The sequence below is a fragment of the Crocodylus siamensis genome, chromosome 4, assembly GCF_052110815.1.
Source record: "Crocodylus siamensis isolate JL-2025a chromosome 4, ASM5211081v1, whole genome shotgun sequence".
Taxonomy (NCBI): domain Eukaryota; kingdom Metazoa; phylum Chordata; order Crocodylia; family Crocodylidae; genus Crocodylus; species Crocodylus siamensis.
Window position 1 is genome coordinate 169927887 of NC_143398.1, and position 27218 is coordinate 169955104.

Here is a 27218-nt window from a genome sequence, read left to right on the forward strand (position 1 = left end):
CAGTGGACGGGTATAACCTTTTAAACGCTAGTGTCTCTGAAGTGGCATCTATTAATGCCAAGTTTGGTCGTATCTCATGGCCACTTGCTTACTGGGAATGGGGCTGAAAACCGTTAAATCATTTTTATATATCTGTTTTCTTTACAAAGTAAAGAGTGGCATTGGCATCCTCATACGCTCTGCTGAAAAGAAAAGCCCAGCCAGAAATTTGTCCCTAAGAGAATGTCAACCCCCTAATATGTTCTTGTTTGTTTGTGCACTTACTTAGATCTCAAGCTTATTCAAACTCCTCAGTAAGGCATGCTTATCCTTGCCAAGAGGTTGCTGCTGAGAACATGCCGCCATAAATCAGCCTTGTTTTCTTCTCTAAACACAAGCATACACATGTTGAAAAAACAAGTGCTGAATCATGTTTGCTTTCTTGTGTTCCTACTGTGAATGGGCATTCTCATGCCCCGCTAAGCAACAGGTCTGCCGGTTTTAGCTAACCAGTCCCCTCACCTACTCTCCTTTACTGGAATTAGTTCTCCGGAGAAATAAATCTTCATGTATTACATGACAGTAGCTGTATTTGCTAGTCTTCCTTTGTCTATGAACTCTATGAGCAAGAGCCACCTTACCGTGCTGGTGACTTGCATAAGGAAAATGGCCATCTTGCAGTAAACGTTTTTTTTCCCCTGTTTCAGTGCCCTAACACAACATTCATAATTGTTATTCCCACTATTTTATTTCACATTGTAGGCTTGTTCTTGCAGCCTTTATTCACATGAATCACTGCATTGACTTCAGTTGGATTTCTTATAGAAATAACGTTGGGAAGATTAGGCCTTTAACTTGCAAAAGGAATATGCTACCTGTTTCAATTATGCTTTGAATGTATCCATATTCATTACCAACAGTAAAAAATTGTCAAGGTGCTTTTTGTGGGATAAGACATCATTTTCACCTCATTATTATTTACAATAAAACCCTTTACAATTACACAACTGAAACGTGTTTCCTTACCAAGGTCCCAACTGCTCCCTTCTGTGGAAAGAAAACACAAGCGATGAAAATCTCAGGTTCTCTTCAAGTTGCCTTGAATACTCCATTGGGGGTGGGTGGTGACCCCCAAATCAACTACTTGCCTCCCCCTCAAAATCTTCAGAGAACAACAAGAAGCCAGAACCATCCCCCCATTCCCCTTCTACCCTTGTAGCTCCAGTGGTATTACTGAACCAGAACAAGCCTTGCCTTTGGGATGGAACCAAGCTGGGGCTCTTTTCTTTCCAAAAGAATCTTTGTAGGGACAGTGTGGGGACGACGTCCACCTTCTTCAAGCGGAGCCCCTCACCTGGCCTTTTTTTCCAGGTCTCGTCACTATCTACCCATTCCCCACTCATACCAGCTGGCAGTGAGTTCCTGTTACAGTCTGGCAAGCCCTGGGGTTGACAGAAAGCATAGTTTTCCTTCTGGGGAAAAATATCCACCCCTCCCAAAACAAACAAACAACTCATTGCTTTGTTGATATACTGAACCCACCCAAAAGCACCAGCAATGAGGAGCTCTGCAAGTAAAAAACTGGAGCACCGAGGCAGACAGCTGTGGAAAACATTGCATACAACGTCCGAACATGAGAAATAAGGGGGGAAGGATCAGGGGGAGGGGTTCACAACTTGCTTGATAAGTGTCCCTTAGGGAAGAAGGTGACTGGCATAGATTTCCTACAACCTGCCAGAAATCAGACCATGGAGTCAAAGGGCAGATCTGGGAGCCAAGCAAGGATGATCAAGAACAAAGCAGGGACATTTGGTTCCCCACTCAGAGCGGTGCAAACCCTGTCCTGCAGTCAGCGATGTCAGCATGAACACCAGGCCTACAGCAGGTAGAGTGAAGCAAGGACCAGGGGGCTCCAGAAGGGTATCTGAAACCCCAGCACACCAGGAAGCCAGCAGGTTGGCTGGTGTCACCCTGGCTGGTGCTGAGGTTGCCACGCCGTCTCTCTAGCCCTTACTTGCAGCTCAGCTCCTGAGCATGTGGGTCGCCAAGTTCCGCCTGCAGGGCAAACTGCAGCCACCTAGAGCACCCATGCACAGAGGCTGCCAGAAGGCACCAAAGCAGGGGAGGTGGCAACCTTAACTGGGCAGCAGTGGCAGGGGAGCTTGCTTTGAGTCAGTTCCTCCTGGGGAAGTAGAGCATAATAACCCTGCCCCAGCTGGGTGAGTGACTGATGCCTGGCAAACATTGGCAGGACATTGCAACCAGGGCTGGATACCTAAGAGCTTCTCTGTTTAGGGTCTGCAATGACCAGCTGGGAGGAAGGAAAATGGGTTTAGCTCAGATTAATACAGAAATACGTAAGCTAAAAACAAATGCCAGGTTTCCCTGGCACTCGGAATATAAAGCATTTTCTTTCCTCTAGAAATATCCCTGGTGGTCAAGAGTTGAGTTGTGGCCTTCTTTTGAGTTTAGCCTCTCGTAAAGCGTACATCTGCAAGTGGGGCCAAAATCTTTTTTCTCTGAGTGCCAAATTTGGAGCTATCGGTACCTCCAGTTCTGAAATTCTGTCCCATAATGCAAGGGCCCTAAATGAAATTGGATTCTAGTGGTTCATTTGGAAGGAAAACAAAGGACCACAATGTAAACAAGTTATGGATGTTTGTAAAATGAAGTGGTCAAGACTTGTCTGTGGAGTTTGTTTGGGGGTTTTTTTGGGGGGGGGGGAGCAGTTTCAGCTGAAAAGCCTCACCTTTGCTTCCTACCTATTTGTGACTCTACAGTTCTCTATTATAGACATGGATGACTTGCTAACACTGCAAGGGTGCATGCTGTGTTGCCCATGTTATTCTGGTCTCTGAACTGTCATCAGTTGGGACACTTTCAGGAATTGCCTTATGAATGTATTTAAAATAATTGGCTTCTGTATTTCACATTCCACGGTAGACCTTTAGTGTAGGTGCTGATAATTTGACATCCTTATAAATCATATGTTGAAGAATTTTGGAAAGTTACTGCCTGCCACATTAGACAAGCTCAGGCTTATATATCCGACACATTCTACTAGACTAGTAATAGCTATCTTGGCCTAAGGAGCATAGAGAGGCTTAACTGGGGTCCAGGGCTAATGATTCCACTTGAATCCTTCCCTACTGGCAAGTGGTTTCCTGTGAATGTTATTTGCTCATCTTACCAGCAGCAAGTTTATCCCAGTTTCTAGTGAACCAGTGGTGCATAATGAATAGGGGATTGTGCTGGGACTTTAAGCTAGAAAGAGACTCCATGTCTTCCACCATTGTGCTTCAGTCCTTTTGCCTTCATTTCCCCAGCTGTAAATGGGAGTTGATGGTACTGACCTCTTGTAAGAAACTTTGAGCTCTGGTGACCAGGAATAAGAGCTAGCTCTTATTCTGTTATCCCTTAACTTCACCAGTCTTCCATCTCATCCACTTCAATCCTAAATGTTCTTTAACTGCCTAATACAAATATCTATTCGAGTTATACATCTCTGGAACACTGAATGAGGGAAAGAGAAGGTTTTCTCTCTGTTGGTAGTACTTCCCATCTGTACCAGTTTTCACCTACCCAATTTTAGATTAGTCACACCTCAGCCCTTCTCTTTCCAGTTCCTACCTGCTCTGTGATTTGTGTCCTGAGAAGCTGTTCTGGAGCAAGAGGAGTTGCTTCAAGGTGTTGGAAAGCAAACTGCTGCATAATTTTGGAACAGCCTTTCCCAGGAATAGTTCATGACAAAGGCATGTATGCTTCCTTCACTTGTCCAACAATTCCAAATATGGAAGGGCAGCTTAAAATTAGCCAGTGTCTCCTGCAGAAGACTACAGTCTCTGCTATTTGAGGAGCACACCTGAAAGTCATGACTGTCATGACTCTTTGCTCCTAGGTGAGTACAGCTACTTCATAATGTGTAGCATTGCTCAGGCATCAGTTATTCTAAGGATTGAATCTTCACAATGCCTTAACATTCCTTTTCATTTTAGGACCCCAAAACAAATGCTCAATTACCTGGCCTCTTTCCTCTCCCCTTTCCCCTGGGGTTGAAATGAATCTGAAGGTCAGATTAGAAGTGCCATGGTGTGTGTAGTGTTCTCTATTGAAAAATCAGGTCCCAGCTCTGATGTCCGAGTGCTTGAAAAATTAATGCTATAGTTTCTTGTAAAATACAGGCCAAAGTGTGGCAACTGTGGCATTACCTGATACTAGCCTATTCCATTACACATACCACCTTTTTAGGGTAATCACTGAAGTATATTATTGTAAGAAATGCATATTTGTGTAACAGATTACAGTGGACTTGTGATGGCATTGTACGTAATGCTGTGAGACTTCTGAGATCTTTACTTTACTTACATACGCATCTCTTATTCCATACAGATGGAATATGAGTGTTTATCTTATGCTTCAACATAACACTCTAGTTGATCCTGACTTTTATTATGGCTGTGACATAAAACAAAAGTTGGTATCATAGCAACTACATGTCACTTTGTTCTGACTTTTTCTGCATATGTAATCTGAAAGCAGTGCCAGAAAGAAGTACTCCCTGCCACATAAAAGAGTCTTGTGAAAAAAACACTTTCCTTTAGTACAGAGATCTCCCTAGTTATTTAATTGCTATCTGGTGAACTGAGTCACCTTTATTTTTTTTCCCCCCTTTAAGCTGTGGGTTGGGGGTACTGAGGTCTGAGATACTGCCTTGGTGGGGTATAATTTTTATTGCTTGCAATTGAATGCTATGAAATGGTGGCTTTCTCTATGAGATCCAGCAAGCAGATAATCCATTGCACCAGTAAATCAAATCCCCTAGGAAAAAGGTTAACAACCTGGTCCAAGCTGTATTAGTTTACTTGCATTGGTAGCAGCTCCCCACTTGCTCAGCCCAACCTCTTGCATATCCTAGCTGAGAGGTCCCTTTGGATCTCAGCCTGCTTTAAACTGTAGTACGGACTTCGGCTTTGTAGACTCTATGCCAATTTTTTACTGCAGTGAAATAATACATGGTCAATTTACATTATTTGATAATTCAATTGACTGGCTTGCCAACCCCAAGTCTTTCTTCACCATGTAGGATATTAGGGCTGCACCCCTGTCTGGTGCTCAGTACTTTCTTGATGAATAAAGTAAATAGAGAGTGGAAGCTATTATTGTATCCATTAATAGAAGTGATTTTAGTCAAGCATGAGAGGAAATAGGCAACCTCTTATGCTCCTATCTAATTTGACTGGACTAAATATTTTAATTCTGAGCTTAAGTGAGATCTGGGTTTCTTTCCAAAAGTTAGATTTGCCAACTTGCAGCTTTGTCTGGGACCAGTTAAATTTTTTTCTGATATGGAAATAGTTTTCATATCTACTGATCAGTAAGTAGTTGAACAGTATTGTTGTGATCATGCTGTTCATCAGAATTATTGTGAAATTGTTGTGTTGTAAAATGCTGAGAAATCTGTAATGCTCTCATGTTTGGTGGTATGTTTACTCATGCTAACAAACTGAGGGCTATTACCAACAACAAATTATTGAATTTCAGTACAGGGTGTTCCCAAACCCCCAACACTCCTTAAGTAAAGAAAAATACAGTAGATTTTCTTGTCTAGTTACTTCTCAGAGTGCCCACCTACTTCAAATCTGATCAAGCTCTTCATAGGAACTGACTAAAGTACCTGGTAGCACCAGCCTCCAGGATGAACTTGGCATCCAAATGTACTGCTATCTTATCCTAATCCCTTAAGAATGTAAGTTGCTAGTTAATATTCCCAAGGACCCAATTTAATGCTAGGAACTTTGCTTGTGCCTATTCTGCAAACACTCACATCTCATCAAAATTGTTCAAAACCTCTAGTTTCTAGGTTGGACATTGCCTGGGTCCTTAAGTAGGCTGGGTTGACCTAAATAACTGATTTCAATTGTGATTCCCACCCCACCACTTTAGATGGGCTAAAAGGAAAACTAAATATATATCTTAAACCCTTGCATTTGTATTCTCCCTTCCAAAAGAAAGCAAAAAAGATGGTACTTCCCTGCCTACTAACAGGTTGGTTACACTAAAAAAAAATGTTTTAGTGTAAAGGATATATTCAGTAGCATAACTTGATACTTTGCTAATTTAGGAGGATATACTACCTTTATAAACTCAAAGAATCTGAAATGGATATTAAGTTAATTGATGTTTTCTGCAAGTGTGTGTTTATATGTGAATATATGTATTTATATATGAATATGTGTGTTTATTTAATATATGTGTTTATATATGAATATATGGATATGTGTGTTTATATGTGAATATATGTGATTCTAGTTGATTTGTGTAGAAATTGGAATCCCATCAATCCACGTCTTAATTCTAATCCAACTGCATTTTTAAAATTTGCTATATATGAAATGGGAAGAAAGAAAGCTTACCAAAACACAACTGCTTAAAGTTGGTTTTAATTTCAAGACAAAAATTCCTCTGTAGTTAGTGAATTGAATTGTCTTTTCTTCTTCCTCCTTCCAAGACTTTATAACTAAGATCTCATCCTCTAATTTGGTTCTACTGATTAGAAAAGGAAAAGCAGCTTTCAGGCTTTTTCAGTTCCCAAATGGTTTTTTAATTTTTTTTTCAGTGAACTGACCTACTTAAATCAAAATGAAAAAGCAGTTACTGATGTCAAGAGCTGTTTTGGCTCTTCAATAGACTCTATTTATAATCACAAAAAATTAGGGTTCGAAGGGACCTCAGGAGGTCATCTAGCCCAATGCCCTGCTCAAAGCAGGACCAATCCCAACTAGATCCTCCCAGCCAAGGCTTTGTCTACTCAGGTCTTAAAAACCTCCAAGGATGGAGATTCTACAACCTCTCTGGGTAACTTGTTCAGTGCTTTACTACCCTCCTAGTGAAAGAGTTATTCCTAACTGCTAACCTAAACTTCCCTTGCTACAACTTTAGACCATTGCTTCTTGTTCCATCATCTGCCACCACTGAGAACAATCTATCTCCATCTCCTGTGTAATCATCATTCAGGTGGTTGAAGGCCACTATTAGATTGCCCCTCGGTCTTCTCCAGACAGAATAAGTCAGTTCCCTCAGCCTTTCTTCATAAGTTGTTCCCCAGCCTCCTAACAATTTTGGTTGCCCTCCATTGGACTCTGCAATTTGTGTAGTGGGGGGCCCAAAACAGGGCACAGTACTCCAGATGTGGTCTTACCAGTGCCAGAATAGAGGGGAATAATCACTTCCCTCTATCTCCTGGCAATGCTTCTTTTAATACAACCCAGAATGCCATTAGCCTTCTTTGCAACAAGGACATGCTGTTGGCTCATCTTCAGCTTATTGTGCACTGTAACCCCCAGGTCCTAGTCTGCAGAGCTATTGCTTTGCCAGTTGGTCCCCAGCCTGTACCAGTACATGGGATTGTTCCATCCTAAATACAGGACTGAATTTTTCCTTATTGAACCTCATGGGTTTTTTTTCTTTTTGGCCCAATCCTTCAATTTGTTGAGGTCTCTCTGAATCCCACTCTTATTGTCCAGCCTATCTACTACTCCCCACAGCTTGGTGTCATCTGCAAACTTGCTGGGGGTGCATTCCATCTTCCAGGTCATGGATGCAGTTATTGAAAAAAAATGGCCTCAGGATCGACCCCTCAGGCACTCCACTTGATACCAACTGGCAACTAGACATTGAGCCATTCATCACTCTTTTAACCCGATGATCCATCCACCTTAGTATCCACCTGATAGTCCATTCATCCAACCCATACTTCCTTATCTTGTTTGCCAGAGTGTTGTGGGAGGTTGTATCCAAAGCCTTGCTAAAGTCAAGGTATATCACATCCACTGTTTTATGCACAACTGCTTAATCTGCCACCTGTTTCTGTCTGTGAGTGACACCTAACAATGGAAGTGACAATGGTGGAAAGGAAGGCTGATTGTAGAACTTGTGACTGCTAAATTAGGGAATTTAGACCTTCAATCAAGATCATGTGCAGCCTTAGACTTTTCTTGAAGTCCTTGCTGCTGCTGGATGCGCAAAGAATCTCAGCTGCAGCATAAGAAAACTTCTGACAGCAGACCACATCCAACCTCTCCCTCTTCAAGTTGGATGCAGATGACTTGTGCATGCATCAAATGATCTACTTAACTCTGTAAGCTTTATGGAAGGCTCTGGTATACCTACTTGTGCATCTCAGTCTATGCAATATATTTCCTCGAGTTAAAGCAAGTAAATGGTAATACAGGTGAAGATAGTGGAGGCAGCCAAGGGCCTCTAGGGCCTGTGGTGCTAAGTGACACAAATGCTAACATAGCTAAACAAGACTGCCAGTCAGATAACAATTCAGTATACTGCATATAACTCCTGATTCAGTGAAATCTCACATAGAAAATGGGTCTGGTTTCTCACTCCAAAGCTAGGCAAAACCAAATGGATAGAGCTTGGTCCACAATAAACAAGCAGCTATTCAGCTGGATCATCAGTTTCAGGGAGTAGTAATCAATGGCTTAATGTCTAGTTGGTAGCTGGTATCAAGTGGAGTGACCCAATGGTCAGTCCTGGGACCAGTTTTGTTCAGTATCTTCATCAATGACCTGGAAGATGGGACTGAGTTCACTCTCAGCAAGTTTGCAGATGACACCAACCTGAGGGGAGGAGTAGATACACTGGAGAGTAGGGTTAGGATTCAGAGACACCTAGACAAATTGGAGGATTGGACCAAAAGAAATCTCATGCGTTTCAAGAAAGACAAGTGCAAAGTCCTGCACTTGGGACAGAACAATCCCATGTACCAGAACAGGCTGGGGACTGACTGGCTAGGCTGCAGCTCTGCAGAAATGACCTTGCGGCTTACAGTGGACAAGAGATTGAATATGATCCAGCAGTGTGCCTTTGTTGCCAAGAATGGCATACTGGGCTGCAGTGGTAGGTATATTTCCAGCATATCAAGAGAAGTGATTCTTTTCCTTTATTCAGCACTGGTGAGGCTGCATCTGAAGTACTCTGTCCAGTTTTGGGCCCCCACTGCAGGAAGGATGTGGACAAATTGGAGAGAGTTCAGCAGAGGGCAATGAAAATGGTGAGAAGGGCGGGGTACATGACTTATGAGGAGAGGTTGAGGGACCTGGGCTTATTTAGTCTGAAGAAGACAACAGAGACAGGATTTAATAGCAGCTTTCAAGTCCCTAAACAAAGAGGTTACAAAGAAGATGGAGTGAGACTGTTCTCAGTGGTGGCAGATGACAGAACAAGTAGCAACCATCTCAAGTAGCAACAAAGGTGGTTCAAGTTGGATATTAGGAAAAATTTTTCTCACTAGGAGGGTAGTAAAGCACTGAACAGGTTGCCCAGAGAGGTGGTGGAAGCTCCATCCTAGGAGGTTTTTAAGACCCGGCTAAACAAACCTTTGGCTGGGGCGATCTAGCTGGGGAGCAGCGGGTTGGTCTAGATGACCTCCTGAGGTCCCTTCACCCTCATTTTCTACGACTCCATGATCTATCTATCTATTTAGCTCCAGCCGCCTGTTGGCTCTTGTAGCTTGTTCAGTAAGAGTGCCAAGTAGTAGCTGCTTCTGGGGCAAAATGCAAGCAGTGCTGTAGGTGGCACTTGCTTCTCAAGCTTTTTCCTACCAATCCATCTGGTGACAGACCAGCTCATGTCTTAAAACACAATCATAAAGAAACGGGCACTTGCTGCTTCCTCCCACACAACCTTAATACCACAAAAGCATCCATCTCCAACAAAAGACATGGCCAGTAGTGCTCCCACACTGCACCAGGACACTCCTTTTCCTCTCCAGTCTTTCCCAAATGGTTGATGTCTCCCATACTTAGGCCGCCATGACATGTTACATATTTTACACAATGGACTGAAGACTCGTGAGATAAATTTAGCCAGGCTGCACCTACAAAATAAGGCAGGTCACAAACGCAGAGTGATTCTGGCTCCAACCAGGGGTCTGTTGGCTCTTGTAGTGCCCATGCAGTGACCTGGGGGTCCCTGCAATCAATCTGGCCTGGCCTCGTGTGCAGCGTCACAGGGCGGTGATTAAAAATGACCATCCAGCTCAGAGAAGAGCCAAGGCCTGCAACCGGGGCCCGGCTCTGCAGGGGGGTTCTTGCCAGCTGCCCCTTGAGTGGAAGCAGGGCCCAGGCTGCCCGCCAGCCCCATGCCCCGGCGGGGCGGAAGGAGAGCGGCCATCCGGCCCTTGTCCGCCTCGGGCTGCACATCCGGCCGTAGGCGCGGGGGGGGGCGGCCCGAGCCGGCCTGTCCCCGCGCTTCGGCTGCAGGTGGGATTCGCCTCGACACGGCCCCGGCCTGCGCCCTCCCACCACCAGGGCGGGGGGAGGACCCCCCCACACACACACTCACACTCACACTCACACCCCGACGCCGGCAGCTCCGGGGCGGGCTCGGGGGTGGCGCCAGCCTGCGGTCTCGCCCCGCCCCGCCCGGCCCGGCGCGGCCCGGCCCGCGCTGTCCGCCGCCTCAGGTGCTGAAGGCGGCGGGGGCGGGCGACGCGGACATCTTCGCTCCCCGCCCGCTGCAGCCATCTTGCCCGGCGGGGCGGCGCGGGTCGGGCCGAATCGGGGCCGGGGCCGTGGGGGCGCTCCCGGGCGGGCGGGCGACGCCGGCCCCGCCATGGTGAAGAGGAAGAGCTCGGAGGGGCCGGAGCAGGAGAGCGGCCGCGGCGTCCCGCTGCCCATCCAGACCTTCCTGTGGAGGCAGACCAGGTCAGCGCCCCCGCGCCCGGCCCGCGCGCGCGCATGTGAATGTGTGTGCGCGTGTCTGTGTGCATGTGTGTATGTGTATATGTGTGCGTGTCTGTGTGTATGTGTGCATGTGTGTATCTGGGTGCATGTGCATATGTGTGCATGTGCCTGTGTGTGCATATATGTATTTGTGTGTCTCTGCATGTGTGCTTGTGTGTGTGTGTGTATGTGTGTGCGCGTGCATATGTGCATATATGTGCCTGTGCATATATGTGTGCATCTGCATGTATATGTATGTATGCCTCTGTGTTTGTGCATGTGAATGTCAGTGTATGTGTGTCTGTGTCTACAGATATATATCTGTGTATGTGTGTGTGCACCTGTGTATGTATATGTGTGTGTGTATGTACATATGTATGTGCGTGCGCATACCACAAGTGTCCACTGCCCAGGCCCCATCTCTGCCTTGTTGCTTTGCCTTCAAGGCCAAGCACATGCAGGAGCATCCCAGGCACACAGCCTCTGAGGGCCCTCCAGCCCCCCCGGGCACTGGGGCTGTGGCTCCCAGCTCGCTTCATACTAGCTGGCTCCTTTCTGTCAGGATGATTACCAGCAGGTTGAACAGGTCAGAAGGAAAATGGAGACGTCACACTCTCCCTGCTTTCCTCTGGATTGGGAACTACTGATGTCGAAGGGGGAGGCTGTGTGTTGCTTTTCTCTTGTTTTTAACTGGACTGTGTTGGCTGTAATTTATGCAGTTACTATTCCCACCGCCCCCCTTGCCCTAGTTCTGGACTGGCAGTGCCTTAGTGAGTAGAATTGAGTGCTTTCTTTTGGGTTGGTCCTTGTGGGGAAGAGGGTTGGCTTTAAATCTGAAGTCCCAGTCTTAGGCATTGAGCAGATTTCTCAGTGGTATCTGAGCAAACCCTGTGCTGTGATGAGCTCAGTAGTCTGTCCTAACAATTTGGCTCAAAAAGTATAGGTTTGAAGGAGATAGGTGTGGAAATCTTATAGCTAAAACCAGAGGGACTGGATGCCTGAAAGCCAGATAAGAATGTGAAGTCTTCTCCCACCGCCCTGAATATACCACTTACCAAAAGAAATGGGACCTTAAAGCAAGATGCTGGCAAGACACAGCTAAGCATCTCCACTCCTGTTATGTTTAGTAGATTGGCTTCTTTTTAAATAAACCTTTGTGTAAAGACCATAGAAAGTGTATTCTGAGTTTAAATGGGTGAAACATTTATCATTAGTAGAATTTTTCCTCCATGTGTACATAAGTACTCTGGTAGCATATGGACAACTCTTCGTTTGGTTTGCATTTACAAAATTCTATACTGAAAAAGATAACGTTATTCTTTATGGGGCTTTCAACAGGTACCTGAAGTTTTTCCCAGTTTCATTTCTTTTCTTTGGATGAATTTCTTTAGCCACTTAAGTAACAGTGACAATAACTGAACAAAAATAACTAAACCAAAAACATCTTCAATATAGCCCTTAATATTGGTTATTCTTAACAACTTTTTTTTTCTTTTAGTGCATTTTTGAGGCCTAAATTGGGGAAACAATATGAAGCTTCCTGTGTGGTATGTAGATTTTTCTCCTCCCTCTTTCCCCGTCTCACCCACATGAGAAAAAACTTCATGTAGCTTTGAATATGGAAACCTGATAAACTTGAACTAAATGAGTCAAACTTGTATGTTGTGTAACTCAACTTATGTCAATAAAAGTAGTTGTCAAAAATGGAAAAGCATAAGGGCTACTCCCTTCCCTCCCCCCCAAAAAAAGATTCAAGTAGACACAGTCCCAAAGGCAGTTAAAGTATATTTTATATAATATTTTATAGAGAGAGAGAGGGAGACAGAAAGAGACAGAGAGAGTAGTTGAGAGATTTATCATTGGCAAAAATCTTTGAATCAAGGCACTTCTTGAACTCCAGTCCCTTAGTTACTTATGCACATGTTTAAGTTCAGAAATTATTAATTCTAGTAATTTTAATGGAACACACAAACTGGTAAGTACACATAAAAATATTAGCAAGCTTAGAACTTTAAACCATATTTCTCTATTCTAAACTAAATTTAGCAAATCAGAAAGTGGATTATATTATTAATAGCAATAATATAAAACAGTTGTCATACAGATAGTTAACGCTTAAAAATACATTCTTCTTTTAAAGACTTCTGGAATATATGATTCTAGGTTAATAAACATTTACTAAGGTCCAATTGAAGAAGTAGTATGATATTTCTTGAGGTGCTCAATGTGAGAGGAGGTGAGTAAAGCAGTTTGACATGGTAGGTCTGCAAGATGGAATCATAACCACCAAGGTATTGTAATTAACTACATCATTAACAGCTCCCCGCTAGATAGGGGGGGAAATGGTAGAAAGCTGTTTGCTCAGCTGCCTAATGAATGTAGGGACTCAATAATTTGCATTAGTCTTACTTTGACACATTCAGTCTCTTAACTCCACAGTCTCTTTTACGAAGTTCCCATGTAAGCTGTCTTTACAATGCACAGGGAAATACAGGTGCCCACCTATGTGGTTTCTCAGTGACTCGGTCACCAAATGCTAGTGAAAATCAGTGTGTTGCTTAGGTGTTGAGGCCAGCCACATTTGTGTGTCCACCATATATACGTATTTAAGCCCTTTACAATTATATATTGGTACCCTGAATACTGAAGAGGTCCCTTGAAAAATTTCAGTAAGTCAACTATGGCCTTTGCGGGAAGTTGTTTCTATTCTTTGTTTGCCAAAAAAAAAAAAAAAAGACAGTTATTCAGGACACCTCTACCTGCCAAGGGAACCTGGCATTTCAAAGGCTCAGTAATTTATCATGTGGAAAGTGTCCTTCAGCATATAAGAAAATATTTTTCATTTATAACTCTTAAATTATCATGGGAGAACAAGTGTTCTCCAAATTGGCAATGATGATGGGTCAAATCTTTCTTCCTCCAGATTGGAATGGTGCTATGTTAAATTATGATCTGAAATTTGCAAAGGTGAGACTTAATTGTGAGCAGTCAAGGGGAGACTGCAGGGCACTATCTGTTGAATCAGACTGCTAATTCCACTGGTCAGCCTCCGACTTTTCCCAAAGGAAGATGAACCATGATCTGTATCAATAACACAACTATCCTTTTATATCATCCTGCATATAGGGTATGAAATATGTCTGGATTTTGACAGGTAATCAGCTCATGCTATGAAGCGTAAGATAGAATTACCCGATACTGTTGTATCAGTTGGCATAGCTACACAATATGTCTTGGCTATTATAATATGATCTATGTCTTTTTAATATTTTGGCTACAACATTTGATTCATTGACCAGCTCAGCAGGCAGTAAATTTCACTGGTTGACTGTGCATGCAGCATGCAGCATACATCATGTAAAGAAGTATCTTCTTTTTCTTGGTTCTAAATTCACTATTTTTATTTCTGTCATTTGTTTCCATACTATGGAATAAGATTTAAAGGGAACCATCGGTTCTCATTATACCCTTTCATAATTTTTAATACTGAAGTTTTCTAAAGATTGAATTCTGTATTTTTAGCAACCCCTATTGTCCTATTGATCCTAGTGGGCCAACTTATATGAATGTTAGCTTGCAGATGTTAGCCGTTAACTCTTACCAAGTTAAATAAATCTCTTTTCTTTTTATTTTGCCACTCTTTGTGCCAGTCCCTCTGTACCACAAACTAGGATTTTTTTCCCACCTTCTCCCTGAAACTATTTCATCTTCACCGTAAACCTTTCTTAGAGTGAATTCAGTGAAACTAAAATTATTAGTGTAGACAAAGCTGAAATTTTCTTTCTCTTTGTGTAGTGTATTCTACATGTATGCATAAGTGCATAATTCTCTTAAATGCATAACACAACACCATGCTTGATTTATTGCCTCTTGCTTATCTGAGCTTCTTGCTTGCATTGTAATAAATTTGGGTTATCTGCATATCAGTTAAATGTATAATCCACATAACTGCATACCCCATCGTATTCTATGTAACTTAGGGTGTAGGTAGAAGTGCAGCTCTCTGCTGCAACTGAGAATACTTTGCAGAAAGCTTCTGAGTTACAACAATACCCTGGACCAAGCAGAGCTTCACTGTTGGTTCCAGGGGAGGGGAATCTAGCTGCTGGCTACCAGCCTATAGCTGGTTTCCCCTAGCAATGTTCCCTCCTCCAACCCAGCTTGTCCCTGTTTCAGAATAGGAGGAAGGAAAGGGAAAAGAAGGACCTTTTTTTAGGGGTTCCCCAGCCAGCATAGGAGGGTTGAGTGGGTAAATTGGAGCCCCTCCCACTCCCTAATCCTCCAGCAGGAGCTGGAAAAAACCCAGACCGAACTCCCTCCACTCCCTTTGCCCCCTCCCATTCTGAAAGCAGTGACAGGCTGGCAGGCAGGTAGACAGAAGTTACCGAAGAGGCTTTATTTTGAAACCTCTTCATTTGACCGTTCATGCAATGAGGGTTCAGATTTTCACTCAATCAGCTATGCCCTTGAAGCTGTCTGCAGCCATGTACTTGGGTTTGGTCACAGCTATAGTCCGCTTTCTATGGCCAGACCGGTTGAAAATTGTCACTTCTGTCTGCACCCTTAATTTTATCCTGTTTAAATGTTCTAGAAAGTTAAAGGAAGGCAGCTGTCAAAGGATTGCTCTTAAAAGCCTTGAAAATGAGGGAAGCTAGCCAGTTTTGGTGCTGTTAATATCACAGCACTCACTGTACTATGGGTGTACTTTAATGAGCAGTGCTTATATTTTTCAGTCCTGAAGTTTTACATTTACATGGAGTGTGCTGTAGCTTCCTTTTTTAAAAATTGTTGCACACTAGATGGGCAACCTCTGGGCTCATTTGTACCTAATTCTCTCTCCTAAAAGTTCACAACTTAGCAATGTATAGGCAGAACTTAACCTTTTTAAACTATCTTTCTTTTTTTTTCCCCTCTTTGAACCTATTTCATACTCAACTGCTACATTTTATTTCTATGGTACCATTTCATTTTTTACTGTATTTTAAATGGATCTGCATTCTTCTTATGGCTCTAGCTATAATTCTGAGTTAAAAAAAGGATCTGTCATCATTATTTGTCACTTTCTTCCTCCAGTTGATTAACTTCCACTAGTATCTCTTCTTCCATCAGAGGAATTGATTTATATTTACCCTTAATTCTGTACCTATTCATAATCAAATTCTTCCCACCTAGCCTCCAAACACACTTGCCTTTCTAGCGTTAGGCATAATGAAGACCAAGCATTAATGAATACTTTTTATTCTGCTTTCCTATCCAAGGATCATAGTGTCTTATTAAAACACAAATGTTCCTTTAAGGAACTGAAATCCCTCTTTAAATAGAGAAATGGAGTTAAAGGCAAGTTTAGTGGCTTTTCTATAATCTCTTGAAACCTGAGAAAGGGATTCACACTTGTGGAATAGCATGGGTTTGCTGCTAAAGAAGAATCTGACAGGGTTCAACATAAGGTTAAAAACCCCATGACTTACAGATGTGTGTTGCAAGTCGTGTTCAGCACAGAATAGGTACCCAGTAGCCTTAGTTGGATTAAATGTATGAGTGGGTTAAGAATGCAATATCCAGTGCTAGTCGAAGTGGCAAAAATAATCTTAGGTCGATTAGGTAGACCTTAAATAGTATCTACATAGAGGTCATACATTCCTAAAAGAGCACGTTCAGGGACAAGAGGAGTATATCATTCCAAGAACAGTTGCACTCATCCAAACCCCATGTAAGTAGTGCTTAGTCTATTCAGGTGGGTGCAGGTACTTTGTCATGTTCACATGCCTGTGAAGTCTCAATCAGTTCTACTTTGCCTTCCTAAGCTTACTACTCCTTCCAGGATGTTGGAGGCTTCCTCAGGGGCACTTGCCCTTGGGAGAAGGCTCCAGCTCATGTAAAGTCCTTGGAGAGAAAAGTGTTGTCTTCAAAGTTTAATATGTGCAATGATGGGGAAGTGAGTGCTTATTAATCTACCCCTATCTTTCAGTGTGGTTGGGAGCAGGTAAATATCCACAGATATGAGAAACTCAGGCCTGAAAGTTCATGTAATTTGAGCAAGGTTGTACAGGAAGCCTATGGCAGGACCAGGCACAGAAGTTCCCGTATCATCCTGTCTTTGATCATAATAAATGACTAGCCTTCCTCAGATAGCATGTCACCTTCTGGAACAAAGAGATAGATGACCTCTAAAAAGAAGGGCCTATGGGAATGCAAAATACTTCAGAAGGAAGTAATCAAGAGCTCAGAAGCTCACTAGGGAACAGGGTGAAAAGAGGACATCAGTGGTGTGAACAAAGCCAGAATAGGCTGGGTGCTGTTCTCAGCTCATAACAGATGGAGTCAACAGGATGAAAGGAAGAATCATTGTATAAATGACCCCAAGGGAACTGAGCATGCAGGCAACAGGAACAGGCATACAAGCATGGTATAGCTGGTGGTCTGCAATCAGTTTAGCAAAAGCATGACATCAGCTTTCAGCACTGCTTACCAGACTGCCATTTTTGCAGATGTTCCCTCTTCCCTTTTTAATAGATACATAGTACCATCACTGAGACATTGCTTGGCTTGCTGATAATCATTGTTTGGTTCTTTCCTTCCCCCAGCCCCTCACCAATCTATCCCATCCACATTTGTAGCACCCCAGCATTCCTTTTCTCTTTTACATGTTCTAGGGAACTTATTCACTACATTCCAATTCTGTCTTCTGACTGAAGTATTCTGTTCAATTCCTGCTGAATTTAATAGCAATTACTCGTTTTCTGCTGGGTGAAAATTGGTTCATACATCTTAATTTTTCCCCCCAGGATTTACCTTTGAGAGAATAATGTAAACAGAGCCACCCCAGCCCAAATGTGCTATAATCTGAGAGCAGAATCTGACCCCCAAACACTGTCTTTCTGGTAGAATATTGGCTAAACTTCCTGGAGGCTCCCTCCATCTTAAAGTGCAGGGCAGGTCTTCCAGAGGCTGGTTATGCTATTGTATATCATTGCTGGGGGAGGGGAGGATAGTGCTCTAAAGCAGGAATAAGCAACCCCTGGCACATGTGCCAATTAGGACATTTTCCATGGCATGCCAGGAGGTGTGCCGAGGAAATTGTTTAAAAAGAAAAAAAAAATTATGTTGCTGTTTCAGGCTCTCCGAAGGTGGTGGGGGTGGGGAGGGGCACACACTTGATTTTTGCAGGTTCCCCTATGTGGCTCCTCCCCTCCCCACTCCACTGCCCACTGCTCCCTCCTGATCAGCGGGGAGGCAAAAAACATAGTTTTTGATATGGTGCCATTTTTGCCTCCTGGCCAATCAGCAATGCACAGCGGAGAGGCCATGGCCCCTTGGCCAATTAGTGGTGAGCAGCAAAAATGGTGCCATATTTAAGACTGTGATTTTTAACTTCCTGCTGATCAGGAGTGAGTGGCCAGCTGTGGGGATGGGTGCACAGGGGAAGCTTCAAGATTAAAGGAGCTACTGCGCAACCTACCCCCGCCATGAATTTGGTAGGTCCCAAATCAGAGGTGACTCCTAGGGGAGAACATGGGGTGGGGGGACATGTGCCCCTCCTCCCTGCAATTTCTGCCAAGGCCACTGGCAGGGGCCCTAGTGGCTTGCATCGTACTGCTGACTAGGTCTGGAGCTGGGACTGGGGCTGCAGCAAGTGGCCTGAACCCAGCCACCATGCCACGCAGCAAGCCTCCCCCAGTACCCCTTCTGGTGCTGCCTCTGTCCCCATCCACCTGCCTACATTGTTGGGGGAGGGGAGAGGAGAAGGGACACTAGCAGCAGTGGCAGCAGCCACTTCCTCGTGGGCCCATGGCCAGCACTGCTTGCCTACATTGCTGGGATGGGGGGCAGAGGGCAGGGTCTGGCAGCCTGTCCTTGTAGTTTCTTCCTCCTCTTTCCTTTCCCCCGCTTTCTCTTTTTCCTTTTCTCTTCTCCCCTTTTTTTCTCTCCCTTCCTTTCCTCTTTTTTTTCTCTCTCTGTCTCATCACACATGCTTAATCTAAAAAAGATACACAACAACAAAGGTAGTATATGAAGTTTTATTTATCATCATCAGGTTTAGAATTTAGAAAACCTGGTATTTACTGTAAAAAAGCAATATTTATGATTATTAACTATAGTAATATGCAGTGCATCCTGCCATGTATCCCTCCCCTCCCCACCCCAGTTTTGTTTTTTTGGCATTCTAGCACCTTACAAGGTAGACATTGAAGGTTTTTTGGCACTCCAGCCAAAAACATTGCCTAACCCTGCTCTAAAGCAAAGGTCAGCAGCCTTTTGTCAGAGTTGGTCAAAGCTTGTGACCCACCCAGCCATCACTGCAGGCTGGAAGTTTCAGCTCCCTGCCCCCATCCCCATCCCTGTCCCTCCCACTCCCCAAAGTAGCCAGCTGCCAGAGTCCCAACCCTTCCACAGCAAGGATAAGGTCAGATACTGCAGAACACCAGGCCCCGCAGCAGAGGGGAATGCTTCAGAGGGGGTACAGTATGGTGCAACTCTGACACCTATTCCCATGTTGGATCAGATCATAGGTTGCCAGTTCCTGCTCTAAAGGTATGGACAAGCATACATTTGTAGGCATGTTAATAAAGTAAGGGAAACTGTTGCTTGGGAGCAGTCAGCAGCTGTGACTGCTACTTCTTCATGAGCTTTTAGTGAGCTAATTGAACAAAATACTTTGATGTTTAGCTTGTATGAAGCAGGGTTAAAGTTGGAGTGGTTTTGTAACACTTATATGGGGACAGAATCATGCACCCCACCAGTTGCATAGTAACAGCTTGTATCAACATTCTTTGATAGTGATACAATTAGTACATCATTCAAGTGTGGGCCCAATTCTGCCTTGCAAGTCAGTGGCTTTTCATAGATTCATAGATATTTGGGTTGAAAGGGACCTCAGTAGATCACTGAGGTCCCTTCCAAGGCTTTGTATAGTACTGACTAACCTAATAGCCAGTTTAGTCTAAAAAATCCCTTTAACATGGGAAAATCCTCCAATAAGTCTACACCACATACATACTGGCAAGAGGGACCTGGCTAGGCTTCCTTTTAGCTCAGCTTGTTCTCAGCTTACTCACAGATGGGTAGCATAAATTAGTACAGTCTTAATGCTACTCCAGTATGACAAATCTGACAACCTTTGCAGAACTCTGACACTGCAAAAACTGGGAAATATAAAGACTATTTCAAAGTTAGCTTTGCATATTCCTGTTCTCCGCCTTGAACTGTATGGAGTGCTCAGAAACGGGACCATAATTTGAAGACAGGCAGTTAGAGATGTATGTGGTCTCTAACATCATTGAGGTCTATGAACAATGAGGCTTTGAATTGGATACAATATCAGATGAGGAGCTGGTTGGTCCCTTATGTAGAGCAACAGTATTAGCTCACTCTCATCCATTAAAAAAGAAGAGCTACCCCCTTTCCTTTATAGAGTTTTTGGACTGTGATATTTTACCCAGGAATGTGGGCCTTTATTATTTTCTTCCTTCTTTGGACGTCATCAAATAATGAAGATAAATGCCTTGTTTATTCTAGGTCATACACAGAAAGATGTATGTCTGGGTCATCCCTTTCCACTGTATGACTTCACACATTTGTTTTGGCCAGATTATACAACCCTAACTCATACTGAGAGGTACTTTTCTTCTTGAATAGGCCCATTGATTTCAACAAAGTAAGTGGCAGCATCAGTTAACATTCTCTGTGAATAAGAGAGGCAGAATCTTGTCTTCTGTGGGCAGCTGTCAGTGGAAATGAGTAGACTTTATTTTGGGCCACTGTAATCTGTCACTTCAAACTAGTTCAGAGCAGGAAATACGTTTTTCCTTCCTCATATCATCCTATAAAAGTAAATGGGCTTTAGTACATTCTAGGGCCTGAATGAAGTTACTGAAAGAACTCTGAGTCCCTGCAAGTTTTCCGTAATTCTTTCATGCTCTGTAATTTTGAAGACCCAGTGTTAATACCTTATCTCTCTGTTCTGTCTCCGGGGCCATTCCTGTATCCTGTTTGCAACCTTTGCTGCTCTGGTTGCCCTAGACTTCATCCATCCCATTATGTAATGTGCTTTCACTTGAATGGAAACTGTTAAAATTGTAACAACTTCCTATTTTTCCCAGTCAAGGTAATATGTGACTCTGTCCTGACAGCTTAGTGCTGACTTCAAATACACTGAATCATTCAAAGAATTAGGAATTTTGTAACCTTGACCTGAATTATTTCATAAGAGGTACATATATTTCCAAACTGTCAGAGGTAGTCAGCTAGTTCTTTGGTGCTATCTTATTTGTTTATAAACAAAATACACAAAGTCTTGTTTTCCTTCACAAAGTAGAAATTAATAGGAGACAGTTTCCGTGTACAAAGTCCAAGCCTGCTTCCAGCCACTCCTCTGCCTAAAAGATGCTCATACTCTCTCTAAAATCATAGAATGATAGAAAATTAAGGTTGGAAGGGACCTCAGGATGTCACCTAGTCCAACCACCTGCTCAGAGCAGAGCCATCCACAACCAGATCATCCCAGCCAAGGCTTTGTCTACCTAGGTCTTAAAAACCTACAAGGATGGAGATTGTACAACTTCTCTGGATAACCTGTTCCTGTACTTTACTACCCTTCTTGTGAGGAAGTTCTTCCTAATATCTAACTTAAACGTCCGGTGCTGCATCTTGAGATTATTGTTCCTTGTTCTGTCATCTGCCACCACTGAGATCAGTCTAGCTCCTTCTTCTTTGTAACCACTGTTCATGTACTTGAAGGCTGCTATTAAATCCCTTCTCAGTCTTGCCTTCTCCAAACTAAATGAGTCCATTTCCTCAGCCTCTCCTCAGAAGTCATGTGCCCTAGCCTCCTCACCATTTTCATTGCCCTCTGCTAGATTCTTTCCAATTTGTCCACATCCTTTCTGTAGTGGGGGGCCCCAGACTGGACACAGTACTCCAGATATAGCCTCACCTGTGCTGAATAGGGGGGAATAATCACTTCTCTCAATCTGCTGGCAGTGCTCCTACTAATGCAGATCAGTATGCCATTAACCTTCTTAGCAACAAGGGTACAGTGTTGGCTCATATTCAGGTTATTGTCCACTGTAGGCACCAGGTCCTTTTCTGCTGAGTTGCTGCTTAGCCCATTGGTCTCCAGCCTGTACTGGTACATGGAATTGTTCTTTCCTAAGTGTAGGACTTCACAATTCTCCTTATTGAACCTCATGAGATTTCATTTATTCATAGATTCATAGATTGTAAGGGGCTGGAAGGGGCCTCCCAATGTCACAGGTCCAGCCCCCCTGCACTAGGCAGGAAAGATAACTGGGGTCAGGTGACCCTAGTGAAGTGACAGTCCAGTCTCCTCTTGAAGATCTCCAAGGTAGGTGATTTGGAGGGAATTTATTCCAGTCTGGACACCCTAACTGTGAAGAAGTTTTTTCTAATGTTGAGCCTGAAGCTGTTTTCCACTTATTCCTGGCCACTTACTCCTAGTTCTTCCCAAGGGCACCCTGGTTCACTGAGCCCCTGATGTACTCCCCTTGATAGTGGTAAACTGTTATCAAGTCCCCTCTCAGCCTTCTTTTTTGCAAGCTGAAGAGGCCCAAGTCCCTCAGCCTTTCCTTGTATAGCTTGCCTTGCAAGTCTCTGATCATACAGGTGGCCCTTCTCTGGACTCTCTCAAACCTTTCCACATCCTTGTTGAAGTGTGGCACCCAGAACTGGATGCAGTTCTCCAGATGGGGTCTCACCAATGCTGAGTAAAATGGAAGAATCTCTTCCTTGGTTTTGCTTGAGATGCATCAGCTGATGCATGCCAAAGTATTGCTTGCCCTGCTGGCTACAGCATCACTCTGTCGGCTCATGTTCATACTGTGGTCTATTATTACCCCTAGGTAAAACTAGAACTTCCCACATCAGGAGCTGAACCTGGGTGAAAACCAGGAATCCTAACTGCTAGACCATATGGGAAACTGTCTGCTCCTCCAATTTTTAGTCCAATCCCCCAATTTTTTGAGGTCTCTCTCAATCCTAGCCACACCCTCCAGTGTATCTACTACTGCCACTAGCTTAGTGTCATCTGCAAACTTGCTGAAGAAGCACTCCATCCTATCCTCCAGGCTGTTGATGAAGATATTGAACAAAACAGCCCCCAGGACCAGCCCTTGGGACACTCCACTTGATACCAGCTGCCATGTAGAAATTGAGCCATTGATTACTACACTTTGAGCCCAATGATCCAACCAGTTTTCTATCCACCTTACAGTCATTCATCCAATCGTCCACCATTCATCCAATCTCTTTTTCTTAACTTCCTTGCAAGAATGTTGTGGGAGACTATCAAAAGCCTTGCTAAAGTCAAGATATATCACATCCACTGGTCTCCACACATCCACAGAGTCAGTCATCTTATCACAGAAGGCAATCAGGTTGGTCAGGCATGACATGCCCTTGGTGAATCCATGCTGAGTGTTCCTAATAACATTTTTCTCTTCCAAGTGCTTAAAAATGGATTCCTTGAGGACCCGTTCCATGATTTTTCCAGGGACTGAGGTGAGGCTGACCAATCTTCCTTCTTCCCTTTCTTAAAGATGGGCACTATATTTGTCCTTTTTCAATTGTTCAGGACCTCTTCTGATTGCCATGAGTTTTCAAAGATAATGGCCAGTGGCTCTGCAATCACATCAGCCAACTCCCTCAGTCAACACCATGGACTTGTATGTGTCCAGCTTTTCTACATAGTCCCTAACCTATTATTTTGCCACTGTTGGCTGTTCACTTTTTTTCCAAACTATTCTGCCAGGTGCAGTCATTTGGGAGCTGACCTTGCCTATGAAGTCTGAGGTAAAAAAAGGCACTGAGTACTTCAGTCTTTTCCTCATCATCTGTCACTAGGTTCCCTCCTCCATTCAGTAAGGGACCCACACTTTGCCTGATTTTTCTCTTGTTGTGACATACTTGCAGAATCTCTCTCTCTCTCTCTGTCTTGGCTTTCTTCCACACTACTAACTGGTTCTCTGGCTTTCTGCTTATTTTTTCAGCTGACTGGGGCTCCCATCTATTACACAGTGCACTCCCATGCCCCCTACAGCTGGTCAGGGCTCCCAGCTGGGGAAGTGCCCCATGCCTCCGCTGGGATCCCTGATCAGCTGATTGGAGCTCCCAGCTGCAGGAGTGCATGGTGTACTCTTCCTCTGGGAGCCTCAAACAGCTGAGGGGTGATTCCAGCATCTGATGAGATTAACCAGTTAACTATGTCTTAAGTGTAATGTCTGTCAAGGGCCTAAGATACAAATGGTTATGCATGCAAAGAAATGCAATCTAATCTTTGGCCTAATTGTTTCACTCATACCCAGGAAGGCTCTCTTCTCCTGGAGTTAGTTCTTATTTAGACCTTCCATCTGGCCAGTACACTGTGTTATTTCAGCTGCCTTCTTCTTGAAAGGACCTTGATTGTTTCCTTCCTTTCGTCAGAATAGAGTGCTAGCAGACCCATCCATTTCGACAATCCAGTATAATGATTCATTTCTTACCTGTAAGTACCATGTTTAATCACATACTACATGCACTCTGTTCCCAAAAAACTGTACTTCAAAATTGTGGTTCATGTCTTAGGTCCACGTCTTGGAGCTGATTCTTTTGCTTGGAATAGAAGCAGGGAGATGCTGCAAGATGGCTACTTCTGCTTTTCCTTATTTCCCTGCAGCAGCTGCATGAAAGGAGGGGAGAGTCCAATCTTCAGCAGCAGCTGCAGTTTTAACTCTTTCATAGCTTAATTGAGGCATGGACAGAACCGAATCTTCAGCTCATTCATCCTCCCATTTTTACTGAGGCAAAAGAAGCCAGTTCTGGTTTGGCAGGGTTAAAATTATAGCTTTTGCCTGAGTAGGAAAGGGAAGTTGAGTGAGCTGAAGATTAGGCTCTACCCTTGCCCCATGCAGCCATAACTGAAAAACAATTATTCATTCTGCCTTCTCTAAAACAAAGTGTGTCTTATTTGGTTGTGTGTGGTATGTGAGAAAGTATGGCACTAACATTTGTTTATTATTTCCAGGGTCTGATTCACTAGAGCAACACACAGTTGTACATATCTATCAGTACATCCTTCTGTTTATAGGAGCTGCACGGTCCATTTTCACTGCTCTTAACTCCACCTATACTCAAATGCTATCCAAGTGTTTTACCTTACAGAATAAGCTTGTGCAAAGCCTCCTTTCCTGTCCTTAGTGTATATAAAAGAATATCACCTGCTGTGTTGCTGACAGGTTGGTACTGCTCACTTCGGGCTAATTGTCCAGTGTTAAAGACTGAATTATACATCAGTCTCCTTTCGTTTTGCTTCTACTGTTCACTTACTTGGAGATGGAATATTATGACTGGTGCTGAGGGATGAATTTTGTGAATATGGAGTGATGGCATGTGAAATATATTTTGGGTCATGAATGCCAAAGTTCCTTAGAGCTATGAACATGGCAAAATTGGTGAATCAGCTTGTGAATGCATAGGTAAGTGTATGGCAAGGTCATAGGTTATCACTAATGCACATGTGTGCAGCAGTAATGTCAAAGGGATGTAAATGTATTAATGACCTTTCAGGCTGTATACAAAAGAAAGGCTTATAGAAGTAGCTTGACTATTAGACAATAATAAACCTTTTTAGGACTTGTTCTTTATAAAATAGGTATCATAGCTCACATTTTACAATGCTTGAGGCAGAAATAATCAATGTGTTTCATCCAATAACCTTAACTGCAAATATATTACAGCATGCCTTTATTATGCATACGGATTAGTTTCTGATACCGGGTATGAAAACCTTTCTTAGGGCTTATGTGCCTGTAACAGGCTGCCCTTTATAGTATACAAAACCTTCAGGAACAAATTGAGTCAAATCTTGCTCTTTGTTATACTAATGTAAAAATAGAGCAGGTTCACTGACTTTAACAGAATCATTCCAAATTTACACCAGCAAAACTGTGAGCCAGACTTGACCCTGCATACTTAAATAAGTTTAAAGTGTATGTGATTTACTAATTAAAAAAAGAAGAAGAAGTAAGTCATATAATCTCTCAATTCTTCTTAGCACAGAATATCCATCTGTCTAGTGAGCATTAGCTAGAGTCTTTACCTTGTGGGAAAATATTTAAAGAACAGTTTAATTAAAAAGAATTCTAAATTGTATTTTGTTTATCTGCCAGATCACTAGAAGAGCATATTTCAGTCCCCGCAGTATATGCACTTGGACAATGTATGTATGCATGTTATTTTGTTTCTTTCTCTTTGTTATAGTCTTTTGAAAGAGTTTTAGTGGAGAACAAACTACATGGTCTTTCTCCAGCCCTTTCTGAAGCCATCCAAAGCATTTCTCGCTGGGAACTGGTGCAAGCTGCCTTACCACATGTACTGCACTGCACAGCAACATTGCTGTCTAACCGAAACAAGCTAGGTTAGTACCTACCATACTTGACCATCTGTCAAAACATCACAGCTGTGTTCAGCCTGCTATAGTCAGGGTCAGGCAACATTTTCTGGCTGAGGGCTGGAATGATCAACCCCAGGCTGGAGGTGGGTGGGTAGGTGGGTGGTAGGACCCCTGCTGCTACTGCTGCTTTTTTCCCCAGCAGCATGAGGAAAGCTCCCACTGCCAACATTTGTCCCTGCAGCAGCACAGGGAGAGAGCTCCCACAGAAGGTGCCCACTGCTGCCAATTGCTGCCAAAGACCCACACCCACAAGTCAGATCCAAAGCCTGTGAGTTGTAGGTTGTTGACCACTGCCATAGTGTATGTCCTCCCAAACGTTTAAACTCTGCTTTAGCTCAGTTAAATGTTATATGTCTTAATCCTGTCCTTTCATTTACAGTGGCCACTTCTACATGAGACACTGCCTCTGCAGTTTTAGCTCCATAGTCAGTCAGTACTTCTATAAACTTTTTCGTGATCCTGACTGCACAGTAGCTTGTGATTGCTGTTCAGTAGGATCGTGTGGCAGGAAGCATGATGCAATGCTACTGCACAGTAGTTGCGGGCTACTGTGCAGTCACTGTCTCATGTAGACACAGCCAGCGTGAACTGGAAGAAGTGACGTAAATGGAGTTACAATAATTTTATGGATGGGCCACTGAACTATATGCAGATCTGTGAACAGTTGCTTCTCAGGCATTTTCTCAGTGATGTGGAATCCAATCCTGCCAATCCATATTTGCATAGCTTACCTGGGCAAATAGTACCATTTAAATGGGACTACTTGTATTAGTAAGGATTTTTCACTTGAGTAAAATTGAGCAGGATTGGCCTTTCATTGTTTCTGTTAGTTCTCTTCATTTGAATCCCCACAACTATTATCCAATTTACATATAGGCCTAGTCAAATTAATCACATATGACTATTTTTGCCACATGTTCTTGTGGCCCCTGATTACTTTGCTGACAGAACTCTGGATAACAGAGTAATAGGAGTTTGGTATATTTAAAACTCTAGTACAGCTAAAATAATGGAAAGAGCCATGGACTTCTTGCAAATGGAAAGCAAACTAAGAAAAT

The 27218-nt window shown here is 43.3% G+C and overlaps 1 protein-coding gene across 1 annotated transcript in view; it reads left to right on the plus strand.

The window, feature by feature from the left end:
• Positions 1-10425: 10425 nt before the first annotated feature.
• The window catches only part of UNC80 (unc-80 subunit of NALCN channel complex), a 196890-nt gene continuing 180097 nt past the window's right edge, over positions 10426-27218 (plus strand). Inside the window, exons 1-3 of the mRNA XM_090041688.1 lie at positions 10426-10697; positions 12214-12262; positions 25968-26124. Coding sequence (XP_089897814.1) covers positions 10606-10697; positions 12214-12262; positions 25968-26124 — 298 coding nt within the window. The 5' untranslated portion in view covers positions 10426-10605. The remainder of the gene's footprint in view (positions 10698-12213; positions 12263-25967; positions 26125-27218) is intronic.